Raw genomic sequence first — 15,398 nt, forward strand, 5'->3', positions numbered from 1 at the left:
AAGTGCCTAAACAACCCTGATTCATTCTGTTCTATCTGTGGCAGTTTCACCATTCCCAAAGGACAAACATCAGCGCATCTGTCAGGCAAGCCTATTTTGCATATTTTAAAGTAAAACTTAGTGATCAAGATAAGTCTCGGGCCCCTCACAAGGTGTGCAAGCAGTGTGTCCAGAGTTCACAGATGTGGAAAAAAGAAACATGTGATAAAATGCCATTTGGCATACCTATGGTTTGGCGAGAGCTCAGAGATCATTCAAGTGACTGTTACTTTTGTATAGTGAAAACGTCAGGATATAACAAGAAAAATAAATGTGAAATATAGTATATATATATAGTATCCTGGTCTACCATCAGTTAAATGCCCAGTGCCTCACTCAGCTGAAATCCCAGTGCCAGTTTTCACTGAACTACCCTCTTTTGAAAAACAGGAGTATGGTGAAGAACTAAGTGACAGCAACAATGAAGATTTTGAAATTGAAGATGACTCAGTTCATAAGGGATTTGATCAGCATGAGTTGAATGATTTGGCATGAGATTTGGGACTATCCAAAAACGCTTCAGAACTCCTAGCATCAAGACTGCTCGAGAAAACCTTGCTTGAAAAAGGAGCGAAGGTATCCTACTTTCGATCAAGAGAAAGTGCATTTCTGCAGTACTTTCGAAGTGATGGTGGCTTTGTGTATTGCCATCACATCCATGGTTTAATGGAGGAATTGGGAATTCCAATCTAGAATGCAACTAAATGGTGACTGTTCATCGACAGCTCAAAGTGGAGCTTGAAGTGTGTCCTCCTCCACAATGGCAATTTATTTGGTGCAGTCCCAACTGACCATTCAGTTTGTTTTTGTGAAGAATATGAAGACATAAAGAGAGTCATTGATTTGTTGCAATATCACAAGCACAACTGGATCATCTGTGTTGACCTTAAAATGGTCTGCTTCCTTCTTGGTCAGCAATGCGGATACACCAAGTATCCCTGTTTTCTGTGTATGTGGGACAGCAGAGCTCCTGAGAAGCACTGGGTGGAGTCCAACTGGCCTCTAAGGACTGACTTCAAACCTGGTGATCCAAACATTCTACATGAGCCACTTGATGACAGAAAGAACATTATATTCCCACCTCTGCACTTAAATAAAACTGGGTCTCATGAAGCAATCTGTTAAAGCTTTGCCAACGAAGGATACCATTTCAAGTATCACATTTTGGCATTTCCTAGCCCATCATTTGAAAAGATAAAGGCCGGTGTGTTTGACAGTCCACAGATTTGGCAGCTCATTAAAGATGAACATTTTATCAGGACAATGTCAGAATTCCAAAAGAATGCTTGGTTGTCATTCAAAAACTTCATCAAGGACATTTTTGGATATACACAAGCATAGAATTACACCGAAATTGTTCAGAGACTCTTGGAGAGCTTCAAAATGCTTGGTTGCAACATGAGCATCAAGGTGCATTTTCTGCATAGCCATATTGCTGACTTTCCAAAAAACCTTGGTGCAGTCAGTAATGAGCAAGGTGAACAATTGCACGAAGATTTGAAGGTCATGGAAGCATGGTATCAGGGTAGATGGGATGTACATATGATGGCTGACTATCGTTGGAGCATAAGGAGAGATTGTCCACAGATTGAAAACTCCAGGAAAAGCTATAAGCATACATTTTTACCTTAATATGTATGTTTGGTAGCAGAACTTTACTACTTGTACATTATTTGACTTACAGTAACAATATATAGCCTTTACATGAACAAAATAACTCTAAATAAACAGTATATTCAGGTAATTTTTTCCTTATTTTCCTTTGTACATTTTGTATGATATTTGGGACAAAGGGAGGGTATCCTGTACCTTAAAAAGTTGACGTGATAAGAGAAAAACTGGGGTCATCTTTGGATTCAGATGCCAAAAGTTAGTCAAAAACAAGGGTTGGATCTAACTCAACAAAAATTGTGTTTCCCAGTGTAATGAAGACAAAAACCCATTTATGAAAATTAGTTTGAGAAATAGAAAATTAAAGTGTATAATTTACAGACTGTCCTTCTCTACTAGGCATCATTATTACAGCTTTAACACCACATTTCAAACCATGTAAATTAAAATCAGACACAGATGGTAGGGGGGAAGAGCATTCACTCAATGCCTTGACTGTTGATCATCTGTGTCCAAAGTGAACACACAGATCTAATCTGAGGTCACAGTAAACTGGCGGCACGGATGAGGCTGCACAGAGCCATGCCTAAGCAGAGATAGCTGACTATTACATAGCAGGCTGTCAACCAAGGTCACTCATCTACACAATCTCTTCTCTCTGATTTTTACTTCAGTCAAAACTTCTTCCTCATACAAATACCCTGGACACAAGAATAAATTTCACTTTCAAAAAAATGTAAATTATTCCTTTCTGAATACTATTAAACGAGGAGAAAATTTGCATCCAGTTATCCAGCCTCTATGTCACATCAGAAGTCCACAGAGCCCCTCCCAGCAGACCATCCCCATCAACTCTGAAAACCATTGCCATACTTGATGTCTAGCCCAAATCACTGTCAAGGATGCAGAGACACCCAAACATCACCAAAGGTAATGGCAGCCCATCCACTTCTGAATGCCCACTTTTCACCTCCTGGGATCTTGCCTGGCTTACACTACAAAGAACCTCAGACTGAACTCTTCCCACACTATGCCCCACTTGTTTAATCCATATGAGTCAACCACTCTAGGGAAGGCCTGGTTTCTTCTACCACTGGACTGAGACCTGCCCCATCCAATCAGAACTGCACAATTTAGATACCTTATTTACAGTAACATGGACCTAACTGATAACCTCGGCAGAACTTTCTCTATAAAAGGCAGCCTCCACTTTGTCTTGGTGAAACACAGTTTAAGCGCTAACTGAATCAGTGTCTCCAAGGCTACAGCTTATAAATGCTTATGGTTCTTTATTACAGTCTAAAATTAATTTTGGTTTATACATATGAACTCTCATGCAGACTATTCTCTATTCTTCCTCAGAGTCAGAAGGTCTATAATCATAGTCCAAAACAGAAGTGACTTGCATTTCATCATCCAACTAAAATTTCTACAAGGGTCATAAAGCAAACTGGCAAAGATGTAATCGCAGTTGCTAACATTATCTTTAGTGCAATCCAGCTGTATTTCTCTCAGAACTAGTAGCCAGCTGAAGGTCTAGATGCTGGTACATCTCCACTGAGCACCAGAGGCCTACCAAAGTAAGTCCTGCTCTGTGGGGAGGACCCCTGCACAGCTGATTCTCCAAGGTGATCACAGCCAGTCCATGCAGCCAGTCAGCCTGGTGGTACATTCCTCCCACTGACATGCCAACAGCAATCAAGGCTCAACTACAAGAGGAGGGTGTATAGAGCCCACAAAAAAGGCGGGGCACAGAACCTGGAGAGCCCAGCTTAGGTGATCAGAGTCTTGTGCCACTGGATCCTACAGAACACTCACTATATAAGGCCACTCTTAAAAACACAGAGAGGCTGAAAAATGAAGAGACAAAGAAACATGGCCGAAATTAAAGAACAGAACAAAACTCCAGAAAAAGAACTAAACAAAATGGAGACAAGCAATCTACTAGATGCAGAGTTCAAAACACTGGTTATAAGGATGCACAATGAACTTACTGAGAACCTCAGTAGTATAAAAAGAGACCAGTCAGAAATGAAGGATACACTAACTGAAATGAAGAATAATTTACAGGGCATCAACAGTAGAGTAAATGAAGCTAAGAATTAAATCAGCGATATGGAACATAAGGACACAAAAACATCTGATCAAAATGGCAAAAAAAAAAAAAAAAAATTCAGAAAAATGAGGACAGTGTAAGGAACCTCTGGGAAAACTTCAAGCATACCAACATTCATATCATGGGGGGTGGGGGGGGGCTGGAAGGAGGAAAGAGAGCAAGAAATTAAAAACCTATTTGAAAAAATGACTGAAACTTCCCTAACTTGGTGAAGGTAATAAATGCACGAGTGCAAGCAGCACAGAGAATCCCAAACAAGATGAACCCAAAGACATCCACACCAAGACATGTAATAATGAAAATGCCAAAAGTTAAAGACAAAGAATCTTAAAAGCAGCAAGAGAAAAGAAATTAGTTAAGTTAGTTACCTACAAGGGAGTTTCCATTAGACTGTCAGCTGATTGCTCAAAGAAACTTTGCAGACCAGAGGGGTTGGCAAGAAATACTCAAGGTGATGAAAAGCACGGACCTACAGCCAAGATCACTCTACCTAACAAAGCTATTATTAGAATTAAAGAATAGAAAAAGTTTCCCACACAAAAGAAAGCTTTCTAAAGGAGTTTATCCCCACCAAACTAAACATTAAGGGGTCTTCTTTAAGAAGAAAAATAAAAGATAAAAAATATGAACAATAAAGTGGCAATAAATACATACAACAACTGACTAAAAACAAAATAAATGAACAAGTAGAACAGAAACAGACTCAAAGACACAGAACATTTTGACAGTTGCCAAAAGGGATGGGAATTGGGGGAATGGGTGAAAAAGGTGAAGGGATTAAGAAGTACAAATTGGTTGTTACAGAATAATCATGAGGATGTACAGAACAGCATAGGGGACAGTCAATGATATTTTAATAACTATATATGATGTTGGATGGGTATAAGATTTATTGGGATGATGACTTAGTATAATTATATAAAGTCTAATCACTGGGGTATACACCTGAAACTAATATAATAATGTATGTCAACTCTAACTGAAAAATTAAAAATAAATAAATAAATAAATAAATAAAAGAGGAGCAGGATGTTAGAAAGAGGAGCAGTACTTCTATTTCAAATTCTACTGCCAGCAAGTTTCCCATTCAAAGGCCATACAGCTCTGTAGAATCCACCCCAACCAGCTCTAGAATTCCAGTTATCCTTTGATACTACCTTGAATACTTGACATCTTTGTTAATAGGAGTCCCTCTGGTTGCTGGCTGGTAAGGGCAGTTCAAACACAGTTTGTTTTATATCTTGGAACACACTTCATATTTAATACAAGGAAATTCACATGAGTGCTATGTTCACATCAACATACGTTCATCTGGTACTTTTCAGTTTACTCAGCACTTTAGTCTCATTTGATCCTCATTTTAGGTACCTCAGGGCATAAAGTAAGGGAGTATTTTTTAAGCACTGTTTTTAAGCAGAGATGAAAGTGAGGCTTCTAGGGACAGAGGTCCAACAATAAAGGTGAAGCCACATCTGGAATGCAGATCTCCTGATTACAGGACTCACAATAAAGGTGAAGCCACATCTAGAATGCAGGCCTCCTGATTACACCAACTTTGCCCTACACAAACTTTGTAGAACTAGAAGCACATTGTGTAAACCCCTTGGGAAGATCTCTCCCTGAATTTCCCTCCACTGAGTTCCTCCCTCATTCTTCAGAATAGAATAAAGCACAGAGAGGAAATAGTGTCCTGAGGAAGTCTCACCAACAAACTACTCAGCATTTCAAAATGATGCAAATTGTTGCAGGAAAAGTGAACTTTCTGCCTCCTTCAGCTATTAGCTGAAAAGGATGCTGAAAATGTGAGAGAAGCTGACACCAACTGTTAGTGCCATGGACTTACCCTGGTTGCCTAAACACTGAATCATGAAAGGATTTGGGCTTTGACATACGTGACAAGCATGATACTATCAACAGTTCTCTTGTAAAAAATACCAAACACTGCTTCCTTAAAGTAAGCCCAGCATGACATACATGGAGCTAAAATCTGTGACCCTGTGTGATTAAAACAGTTTTAAAGCTATTCACATGTCATGCCTCTTGTTATTTTCTTCCTTTTAGTTTTGTCCTTTCCTGGATAGAAATGGATTTGATCTTTGTGTTACTCTAATCTAGCCAAAAATGTGAAAGCAATTCACCTCCTTAAGATGATACAATTAGCTTTGTAGAAAAGGGTGAGAAAAATCTAGCATTCCATAAATTTGTTTAAACTTCACTCCTCTCGCTCTCTCTTCCTTGGCGTTGCCTACAGAGGTGGCAGCCATCTCTTAGTTGGCACCATGCCTGCCCTCAGACCCCTCGTGAAACCCAAGATTGTCAAAAGGAGGACCAAGAAGTTCATCTGGCACCTGTCAGATCAATATGTCAAAATTAAGCACAAATGGCAGAAACCCAGAGGTATTGACAATAGGGTGCGCAGAAAATTCAAGGGCCAGATCTTGATGCCCAACATTGGTTATGGGAGCAACAAGAAAACAAAGCACCTGCTGCCCAGTGGCTTTCGTAAGTTCCTGGTCCACAACGTCAAGGAGCTTTAAGTGCTGCTTATGTGCAACAAATCTTACTGTGCTGAGATTGCTCACAATGTCTCCTCAAAGAACCACAAAGCCATTGTGGAAAGAGCAACCCAGCTAGCCATCAGTCACCAATCCCAATGCCAGGCTGCACAGCGAAGAAAATGAATAGATATATTGTGTACACATTGTATTTGTGTTAATAAAACCATAAAATTCTGCCAAAAAAAAAAAAAAACAATACTTCACTCCTCTTAAGAAGAAGGGAGAAAAGTAAAAATCTGAATCATAAAGTGTTGCTAACTAAAAGCATCCAGACAATGACTGGATCTCTTAAAACAAAGGAAGCATGGGCCAGGCACCAAGAAGATCAGATCCTAAACACCAATCATTCCCTAATTAGCTGTCACAGGGCAACTGAGGTGTGGAGCTCTGGCACGTGATAGGAGAATCAATCCCAGCTTTGCCACTAATTAGCTGTAGAAATTTGAGCAAATTTCTTAACCCTTAAATTGTGGCTCAGTTTCCTCTCTTGCAAAATGGGGAGAATAACGTGAATAATCGGTGGCGGCGGCGGCAGCCGTCCGTCTCGAGAGACGATGGTGTAGCTTCTTAAGAGTCTATCTGCACCGCCAAGAATGGCTGTGCAGTCCGACTCGGGAGTGACACGGTATCTGTCTCCTCCCGTGTTAAGTCGACATCTTGCGATGACGCTGGAGTGTCCTCTCCAGTGAAGCTGAAGCTACAGAGCCTGGGCAGGGTGATATGGAGGGTCTGCTGTTGCCCATGCAGCAGACCCCCCCTCTCTTCGCAGCTGAAGGATCCAAGGGAAAGACGGAGTCAATACAGCTTGGCTTCAGGTGCGCCGCAGGAGTTGCCGGTGTTGACTACAACGTCAAACCGCCTTAGGGACTCCGGCTCCGGATTTTCTGTCGGGGTTTACTCCCTTAGCCTTTGCCCTAAAGAGGTATGCCGCAAGGCAGCGGAGGTTTTTTGGAGACAGAGTTTTCCTTCTCTGATGTGCCCTGACTGGAAGATCGAACCAGCGACACTTAGCTCGCAGGCCGACGCTCAATCCACTGAGCCAAACCAGCCAGGGGTTAATGTGAATAATACAGGTCAGTAAATAGCAGAGTTAACACGCAAGTTTTACTACCCTTATCCATGTTCTGCATGACCTGGGCAAGATACTGTAACTCTCCAATATTTAGTTTCCTTATCTGTAAAATAAAAGTATGATTCGAAATTAGAGAGGAAAATAGGATTAGTCAGTAGAGTGAAGGTCACAGAGCCATTAGCATGCTTTGAAGAATAGCTCTCTCAGCACACCTGAACACTGTGCCCTCTACATTGGTAACATGCAGTCAGTCCACACTTAATCTATGTCTTCACAAGTCTGTAGGCAGCATGCTAATAAAGCTCAGTCTGAAATGAAAGTCCGTAGGTATGGTTCTGTTGATCAGGCTGGTAATATGAAAGGGGGACTGACATTCAAGAAAAAGAACGCTGAAGAGATGCAGTTAAAAGGTTGCAGACACCCAAAAAACCCAGAGCGGTAATTCAAGGTAACACTACAATAGGTACTTTGATTTTAAATTGCTCCTTTATCTCTGCAACCTTTTAACAGCGCACTTTTTCTGGTTATCCTTCCTGTACTAAGTCCCTTAGTCTTCAAGCTTCTCTGGATATGGGAAGTTCACACCCCACTTGGTGTGTAATATAAGAAAATCAACATGAGTGGCTAAGTTCATAATTGCATATGTTTATCTAATATTTTTTTATTCGTTAAGCAGTTTAGCTTTGTTTTGATCCCTAAGAATGTAATGCACAGCTAAAGCCATTCATCTGAAGAGACAAGAAAAAAAAGACTAAATAGACATTGCTAAACAGAATTACATTAACCACAGTTTCCTTTCAATTTGGGTGAGTTGTTTTTTTTTCTTTAATTATGCTTTTAAACCTTTCTTAAGTTTCATTTTCAGGAGTTCATCCTATCTGCTACCTCTCAGGATAAAATACAAACAAAACCAAAAGTTTCACTCTACTTTCATTATTACAAGTCTTATTCATGCTCTACTCCCACCTGCTTCCTCTCACCCAATCAATACACACGATGCCCTGCCTCTGATGTTCTTACAAAGCTGACTTCACTCATTCATTCAACAAATATTTAGTGTCATTAAAGGTATCTGGCACTATTCTAGGCACATGGGCTACACCAATGAACAAAACAAAAAGTTCTCATAGAACTTCCATGAGTAGAAAGTTACTACTACATATACTTATTATAAGTATATTAGTATATACTTATACAGTATGTTATATGTGACACTGGAATAAAGAAACATTAGGGCAAAGAACATATTCTAGGATTGCTGATGGGTGGCAGGAAGGATGTTAAATGGAGTGATAAGGAAGGTCTCACTGAAAAGGTGAGAACTGAAGAAAGACTAAAGACAGTGAGGATGTTAGCCAAGAGAATCTGCAGAGTATTCCAGACAGAGGGACAGAGCAAAGGCCCTGGGGCAAAAGTATGTCTGGTGTGTTCAAGGAACAGTACTAAATGAGGCCGGTGTAGCTAGAATGAGCTAGTGAGTGACTGAGGAGCACAGGCAGATCACAAAGGGCCTTAGTGAAAGTCCATTGTAAAGCTTTTTCTCGGTGTGAAATAAGGAGTCACTGTATACATATATATACATCACATTTAACTTAAACCTGTTCTCTTCTCCAGCTTCTGACACAGAATGAATTTCTATGGAAAATATCCCTAAACAACAGCAGCAATTCTCAACCCTGGCTGCATCTTAGAATTACTTGGAGAGCTTTTAACATAATGTGAAGGCCCAGTCCTACATTTCTGAGCTAATTGAAACCAATGTTGAGAACTACTGGATAGGTAAACCCAGAAGTACTATTTACTAAACTCGGGAAACAAAGAGAAGACTGTCTAAATATTTCTGGGTTTAAACTAGCATTATCGCATGAATTAGGTTCTGGGGTGAGAGGACACTAGAGTCTAAATTAGAAATCCTCTTAACCTGACCTAGTCTCTTAAAGTACCCTGAATCTACGAAACACGAATTGGTGATTTTCCAAATGTTTTCTCAAAAGTGAGTGATGACCAAATTTAGATTTCCTTCAAATGAAAGAACACACAATATTATTCCATTTTTCTCTGGCAAAACCTTCCTATGCCTTAATGCCAACAGCTGGTTACACTTACTTCCCCACCCCCCAACCCGTTTCCCTACTATAGTCAATACCAGTATGCAGCCTGGCTCTAAGAAATGTGAATCCTCCTTGTTTTTATTTTTAAATCCATTATTTAAAACATAAAGCCCCACACAAAAAAAAGAGAAAAAAAAACCATAAAGCCTCCCCTGGCTGGTGTGGCTCACTGGATTGAGCATGGCCTACAAACAGAAGGGTCACTGGTTCAATTCCTGGCCAGGGCACATGCCTGGATTGCGGGCCAGGTCCCCAGTTCGGGGCAGGTGAGAGGCAACCAATCTGTGTTTCTCTCACACATGAATGTTTCTCTCCCTCTTTCCCCTCTATCTAAAAATAAAATAAATCTTTAAAAATAAATAAATAAAGCCTCTATCCAATATTAATGCACAACATAAAGGAGAAATTATTGCCCAATATTTTTGCTTGTCAACACAGTATAGGACTGAGTAATGGCTTTTTAAAATAAACTAATTCACTCATCCATTTCTTTAAAATAAAATACTTATTAAGTCTTCAATGCTACACACTTCTTTCAGGTGTTTGTGACCATAGCAGTGATGAAAACATACCCACCCTTAATACCCTTCTAGATGCCTGCAACTAAATTTTAAAATAAAGTATGGATGTAGTTCAAAAGTACCTAAAGAGTAGGTTATGATAATATAAGTCTAAAGTAACAACACCAGAAATGACATGTGGAACCCTAACTTGCACCTACTATTGCGTCGGCAGCCGTCCGTCTCGAGAGACGATGGTGTAGCTTCCCAAGAGTCTATCTGCACCGCCGAGAATGGCTGTGCAGTCTGACTCGGGAGTGACACGGTATCTGTCTCCTCCCGTGTTGAATCGACATCTTGCGATGACGCTGGAGTGTCCTCTCCAGTGAAGCTGAAGCTACAGAGCCTGGGCAGGGTGATATGGAGGGTCTGCTGTTGCCCATGCAGCAGACCCCCCCTCTCTTCGCAGCTGAAGGATCCAAGGGAAAGACGGAGTCAATACAGCTTGGCTTCAGGTGCGCCGCAGGAGTTGCCGGTGTTGACTACAACGTCAAACCGCCTTAGGGACTCCGGCTCCGGATTTTCTGTCGGGGTTTACTCCCCTTAGCCTTTGCCCTGAAGAGGTATGCCGCAAGGCAGCGGAGGTTTTTTGGAATCAGAGTTTTCCTTCTCTGATGTGCCCTGACTGGAAGATCGAACCAGCGACACTTAGCTCGCAGGCCGACGCTCAATTCACTGAGCCAAACCAGCCAGGGTCATATATATATATAAAATATCATATGTATATGATATTACTGGAGGATATATTGAAGTAACAATATAACTAGGAAGCTGTTTCTGTTTTCATTTTAGAATATGCTTAACAAACACTGTAAAAACTTATACAAAGTACAAAACTATTCAGACATTTGCCAAATGTCACCATTCCAAGAGCTCACAGTGGTGACCTCTGATAAGCTTTTGCCAGTTTTCTTATGTATGGAACCAGGTTAAGACCATGAGTTCACCCTCACAGTTTTCAGGAGGCATATGTATAATAGTAATGTTACTGGTCAGTAAGGAAAACTCTGATTCCAAAAAACCTCCGCTGCCTTGCGGCATACCTCTTCAGGGGAAAGGCTAGGGGAGTAAACCCCGACAGAAAATCCGGAGCCGGAGTCCCTAAGGCGGTTTGACGTTGTAGTCAACACCGGCAACTCCTGCGGCGCACCTGAAGCCAAGCTGTATTGACTCCGTCTTTCCCTTGGATCCTTCAGCTGCGAAGAGAGGGGGGTCTGCTGCATGGGCAACAGCAGACCCTCCATATCACCCTGCCCAGGCTCTGTAGCTTCAGCTTCACTGGAGAGGACACTCCAGCGACATCGCAAGATGTCGATTCAACACGGGAGGAGACAGATACCGTGTCACTCCCGAGTCGGACTGCACAGCCATTCTCGGCGGTGCAGATAGACTCTTAAGAAGCTACACCATCGTCTCTCGAGACGGACGGCTGCCGACGGTCAGTACTGTACAGACATAAAAGCCACACACATTGAGGAAGAACACTCAAAATCTTAAGAAAATCATTACATGAACACGAAAAAACATTGTGTTTGAAATGTTAAGAGTTCTGAAGATTTATCTGATTTTTCAGGGGAAAAGACCAGAAATAATATAGTTTTAGAAGATCTTCCAGTCAATTTTAACTTCCAAACCTTATTCATGTTTGGTCCCCGAATCCTTCTCCTTCCCAATACCCAATAAAAGGGAGATCTCAATTTCTAAGCCCTGGCCAAATTTGGCACAAGAAAACCTTTCCACATTTCAGAACTTCATTTGAAAGGTACCTTTTTCTATATTGTTTTCATCATACTTAGCAACATGTAAAATTTAATGGATACCCCTTTTTTAAACTTTGAGATCATCCAAATTTATTCCCAACACTTCTGCTGGAAAATAGATCTACAAAGTTCATAAGATTTGGCATATTTCAGTATGTTGCTTATCCTCTCTGAATATGGAGCACCTACTATAATATAAACCAAATGTTGTATTAGTCTCTTTATATGTCGTACAATATTTTTTTTAACAAAGTTGCTGTCCTAAAGACACGAAATTACTGCTTAGAAGAAATTGAAGAAGGCCAAACAATGAGAACATCCTTTAGTTGAGTTTAAATTTGGCTTTCCGCACTAGAGAGAATGCTCCATCCTAAAGTTGACAAAAATGAATTATGACAGAGTTGTGTCAATTAGCACACACAAGAAACTTTTTCAGATTAGTTCAACCACATCAACTGTGATACTTCTGGGATAAAAAGAAAAAGAAAAATCAAGTTGTCATAAAAATATATTTCAAATTTCAGATTTAAGTTGAAAATTATGTAAACTCTTAAGCACAATGCATAAACTACCTCCATCTGTAGATATTAAGCAACGTAGCTTATTGACAAAGTCAAACTACTAAAGATATGAATACAGATACCAGTAAAATAAATACTAGATGCAGTGATCAGTCATTTAACGTCCTTTATAAACACTACTCCAAACCAAAGTCGCTCAGATCAATCAGGAATTCATAGGACTGTAATTCAGTCCCAAGCCAAAACGGGGTAACTTAACCCAAAGATGTCTCCAAACCATTCTAACGATACTCTAAAACAGGGGTACCCAACCCCACGTCCCCGGCCTGATAGGAACCCAGCCGCGGGCAAAGCTCACCTAAGCTCGCCTCCAGTCTCCGCCCCGCCTCCTTCGTCCATAGTAAGAGGTGGGTGGTGGATGAAAGCCTGAGCTCCGCCTCCAAGCTCGCCTGAGTTCCCCGCCCCGCTCCCATCCCCCGAATACTGCCCGCCGCCACCCCCACCCCCGCCACCTCTGTCCGTGGAAAAGTTGTCTTCCACGAAACCAGTCCCTGGTGCCAAAAAAGGTTGAAGACTGGTGCTCTAAAGAAAAATTAAGCATTCAGGTGGAGCAATCTAAGACTCCAATCCCTCACCCGCCTCCAAATCCTTTGAGGAGGGGGATTTCGTTTTTCAGTTTTTAAAGGCAATGCTGATAGGGGAGAGCCAAGAGGAGCAAATATGTAAGTTTCCGGGGAGCTGACACAGGCCAACCCTGTCCTCCAACTCTAGGTAGAGACTAATCCCAAAACGGCGATCAGTCCTCAGTTTTACAGAAGACCGTATCCACTCACTTTACTTTTAAAAACCGAGCGACTCAGCCTGGTCGCGAACAGTTTGGTTGTAGCCGGGACCAAACCGTGCCCCAGCCCAGCGCTGCCCCTTCACGTCAGGTAACCAAGGCTGACCAGGGCCAGCTCCTGTCACCTGGCCACCGGCCCCCCGCCCGCGGCACCCGAGCCTGGCCGGGCCGCGCTCACCGTCGATGTTCTCTCGGTCGCTGATATGCTGCAGGTTGCAGCCCGTGTCCTCGCGGCTCAGGTCGGCGTCGGGCCGGTAGGACTCCAGCCGGGAGTGTGCATTCCTCCGGAGCTTGGGGCTTGACGACACGCAACACGAGGTAGTGTTCCCCATCGTCGGCTGCCCGGAGCCCGCGGCGCTCGCCGGGCTCCCGGGGACGGGCGTAAAGCGAGGTCCGCCGCCGCCGGGGACAGACGAAAGCGCGGTCAGCAGCGGCGGCGGGGCCTCGCCATGGGCGGCGGGCGCGACGGCGACCCCGACTAGCGGCGGCAGGCGGCTCCCTCAGCCTCTGCGTCTGCCTGGCTTCCCCGCGGCGGAGGAGTGCCCCTACCGCGCGACTGCACCGCCGCGCTGGCCTCACCCCGCCGCGGCCATGGCGGGCGCCGCGCAGGCCGCCTCCCTGCGCTTCCCGCTCGGCGCTCGGTCCCGGTGGCGGCCTCCGCAAGAGGTTCCGGTTCAAGCGTCAGAGACGCGTGTCCCTGCGAACAGCGGCGTGGGTACGAGGCGGCGTGGGTGGCGTGGGGGTCAAAGCTGCCGGAGCAGCAGGGGCAGCAGGGTGGCGTGCAGGGGCACAGACCAGGTCCCAGCGCGGGAGGCCAGCGCTTGCAGTCCGGAGGTTAGATGCCAGCCCCACCCCGGCGCCGCCCCTTCTCGCTGCCCTGGAAGCAGATTGCGGCCGGATGGGCGGTTGGGCCGCTGCGATTTGGGGGTCGCTCGCCCGACCTTTTTGGTCTCCGCCCTCATGTTTCCCCCCACCCCACCCCCACCAGGGACGGAGGCGTGTGTGACGGCCCAGGTTGTCCTTTGGTACGCTGGCCACTCCCGGGAACCGGGCGGGGGCAGTTCTTCGTTTTCTTTTTTTAAAGCTTTTAAGAGGAAGCTGCCCTTGATTTGGGAGTTCGCTCTTCTGCGTTGAGCTTTGTGGAGGACTTGATGGTGGCCCGTGGGCTATTCCAGCGTGGAGTCAGCTGCGGCCTTTTCAGTCCCACGGAGGTTGATAGGAGGTAGAGACAGGTACGTAACACCAGTCATCCTGTTACCTTTAAAACGCGTCTGTTCTGTCGCCCTGGGCTCTGTCTGAACTGAGACCGCTAAAATTAGGTCAAGGTTAGGGCCTGGCTGGGAACAGCACCAAAATGCGGTCCGCATCCACCGCCCGCCCCCAAATATCAGAGAAGGGGTTGTGAGGAGAAGCTGGGAAAAAAATATTTTTGAAAGAGACACTGGGTGCAGCGCTCTTAATTTTTAACATATGAGGAAACTGAGGCCCATAAAGATGAACTGACAGGTACTAAAAAAGAACAAAAGAAGTACAGGAATTAACATTTGTCTGGCATAAGCATGTGTATACCTCTTGACCCAGGCTTTAACAGTAATTCATTTACTCCTTGACATCAGCTGTTGTTTTTAACCTGCGATGCTCCTCTTGATAATGTTCATACGTTTATTAGGTTGTATTTTTTTGTTTTTGTCCTTTCCTTAAATTGTTCTATTACAGTTGTCCCATTTTTACCCCGTTGTTCTCCCCTTACCTGCTCACCTCCTCCCTCTCCCACATTCAATTCCCGCCCTGTAGTCTATGTTCATGGGTCACCTATACCAGTTCCTTGACTACACCCTTCTGTTTTAAGCTCCATTATCCAACTGCATTTTTGCCAGTTGGGATAAGTGGCAGATGTCCTTGGAAAATAAATGACAGCAAAGTACTGATGCTGACAAGATGACCAAAGGAAGGTCTGAAGAATACAGCCAGAAAGAGGTGGGGTGATAGCAACAAGGCAAAATAAAGCCCTTTATTAAGACAGTCTACACCCTTACCTCCCAGGAAACAGGGATTGAAACACAACGAGTCAATGAGAGTGCATATCCAGATCTTCAGAGTTACAATGCTGTTTTGTAGTTTGGGTACCACAAGCACCCAATTACTGAACCATATGTGTATGACATATTCACTTTAGGCGCATTTAATAATTTTTATTTAATCATAAAAT

General features: G+C 43.4%; 2 protein-coding genes and 1 pseudogene across 7 annotated transcripts in view; 2 read left to right on the forward strand and 1 right to left on the reverse strand.

Annotated features, from left to right (window-relative positions):
• The window catches only part of CCNY (cyclin Y), a 274,826-nt gene extending 261,145 nt beyond the window's left edge, over positions 1-13,681 (reverse strand). For 4 of the 6 annotated variants that reach the window (XR_016509033.1, XR_016509034.1, XM_090266140.1 and 1 more), the window contains exon 1: positions 13,368-13,589. Coding sequence is in view for 4 of the 6 variants with exons in the window: in XM_090266140.1 (XP_090122266.1) it covers positions 13,368-13,521 (154 nt within the window). In the remaining 2 variants the exon portion in view is untranslated. Of the gene's footprint in view, positions 1-13,367 lie in introns of all 6 variants that reach the window. The other 2 variants (XM_090266142.1, XM_090266143.1) reach the window with 2 other exon arrangements.
• On the forward strand, positions 6,046-6,451 carry LOC150019112 (large ribosomal subunit protein eL32 pseudogene; annotated as a pseudogene).
• LOC150019113 (uncharacterized) overlaps positions 13,635-15,398 on the forward strand; it is a 30,801-nt gene continuing 29,037 nt past the window's right edge. Inside the window, exon 1 of the mRNA XM_090266144.1 lies at positions 13,635-14,421. Coding sequence (XP_090122270.1) covers positions 13,781-14,323 — 543 coding nt within the window. The 5' untranslated portion in view covers positions 13,635-13,780 and the 3' untranslated portion in view covers positions 14,324-14,421. The remainder of the gene's footprint in view (positions 14,422-15,398) is intronic.

Source organism: Furipterus horrens, unplaced genomic scaffold, assembly GCF_987537825.1.
Source record: "Furipterus horrens unplaced genomic scaffold, mFurHor1.1.pri manual_scaffold_2, whole genome shotgun sequence".
Classification (NCBI taxonomy): Eukaryota; Metazoa; Chordata; class Mammalia; order Chiroptera; family Furipteridae; genus Furipterus; species Furipterus horrens.